The 790-nt window shown below is 70.3% G+C and overlaps 1 protein-coding gene across 1 annotated transcript; it reads right to left on the bottom strand.

The window, feature by feature from the left end:
• Window positions 1-36: 36 nt before the first annotated feature.
• On the bottom strand, window positions 37-234 carry MNEG_16656 (hypothetical protein; the record flags this gene model as incomplete). The annotated part of the gene is made up of 1 exon (XM_014034874.1): window positions 37-234. A coding segment is annotated over one exon (198 nt), but the record flags the coding sequence as incomplete, so codon positions are not given.
• Between the last annotated feature and the right edge of the window lie 556 nt (window positions 235-790).

Raw genomic sequence — 790 nt, 5'->3', positions numbered from 1 at the left:
GCGCCCGCCGTTGCGGCCGCCGCGGCCGCCGCGGACCCGTCCCCAACGGCCAGGCTCCGCCGCAGCGCACCGCCCGCCTCGCTGGCGCGGCCGGCGCTTCCAGCGGCGGCGGCGGCGGCGCCGCGGGCGGCGGCGCTGGAGAGCGCCTCCATGACCCGCGAGTGCGCAAGTCCCTCCAGCGCGGCGGCCGTCCAGATGGTGTCCCCCGCGATTTTCGACAGCTCCATGCCGCTCCTGGGGGGTGGGTGAGGGTAAGCGCGAACTTCAGTGTGAAGAAGCTATTCCAAAAAATGGGTGACAGTCAATGCGGTGCGGTGTGATAAACGCCCCACACCGCATGTGTGGGGCTGCCGGTATAGGGGTTGGGGCTGCAATCACCAGGCCGCAGGTGTGGGCCTGGATGGTAGGGGCCCCAACCTGCCACCCACCCGCTACGCCAACCAGCCTGGTGCCGCCCCTCCCTCCCCGTCCTGCACGACCCCTCAGACCCGTCGCCCGCCGCGGCGCCGCCGCCCCCGCCCGACGGCTGCCGCCATGCACCGTCTCAACGCCCCCACCAGGTCACGCTCAATATTTCACCTGAACCAAAAACCCTGAAGCCACCGCCCCTAGGTAAGGAGGCTTCCCCCCCCCCGGCACCAACAAGGCCCAACACCACCCCCACCAACCCGGCCGCGCCACCACCATCGGATTCGACCTGTAGTGTTCGAAGGCGTCCTTGGGTGACCCGCTGATGAGGGCGAGGTCGCCCTTTGTCTTCTGCAGCCGCCCCCACCGCTTCTTCTCACGC

The sequence above is a fragment of the Monoraphidium neglectum genome (genome assembly GCF_000611645.1).
Source record: "Monoraphidium neglectum strain SAG 48.87 unplaced genomic scaffold scaffold06636, whole genome shotgun sequence".
NCBI lineage: Eukaryota > Viridiplantae > Chlorophyta > Chlorophyceae > Sphaeropleales > Selenastraceae > Monoraphidium > Monoraphidium neglectum.
This window is presented reverse-complemented; position numbering and strand designations above follow the sequence as displayed.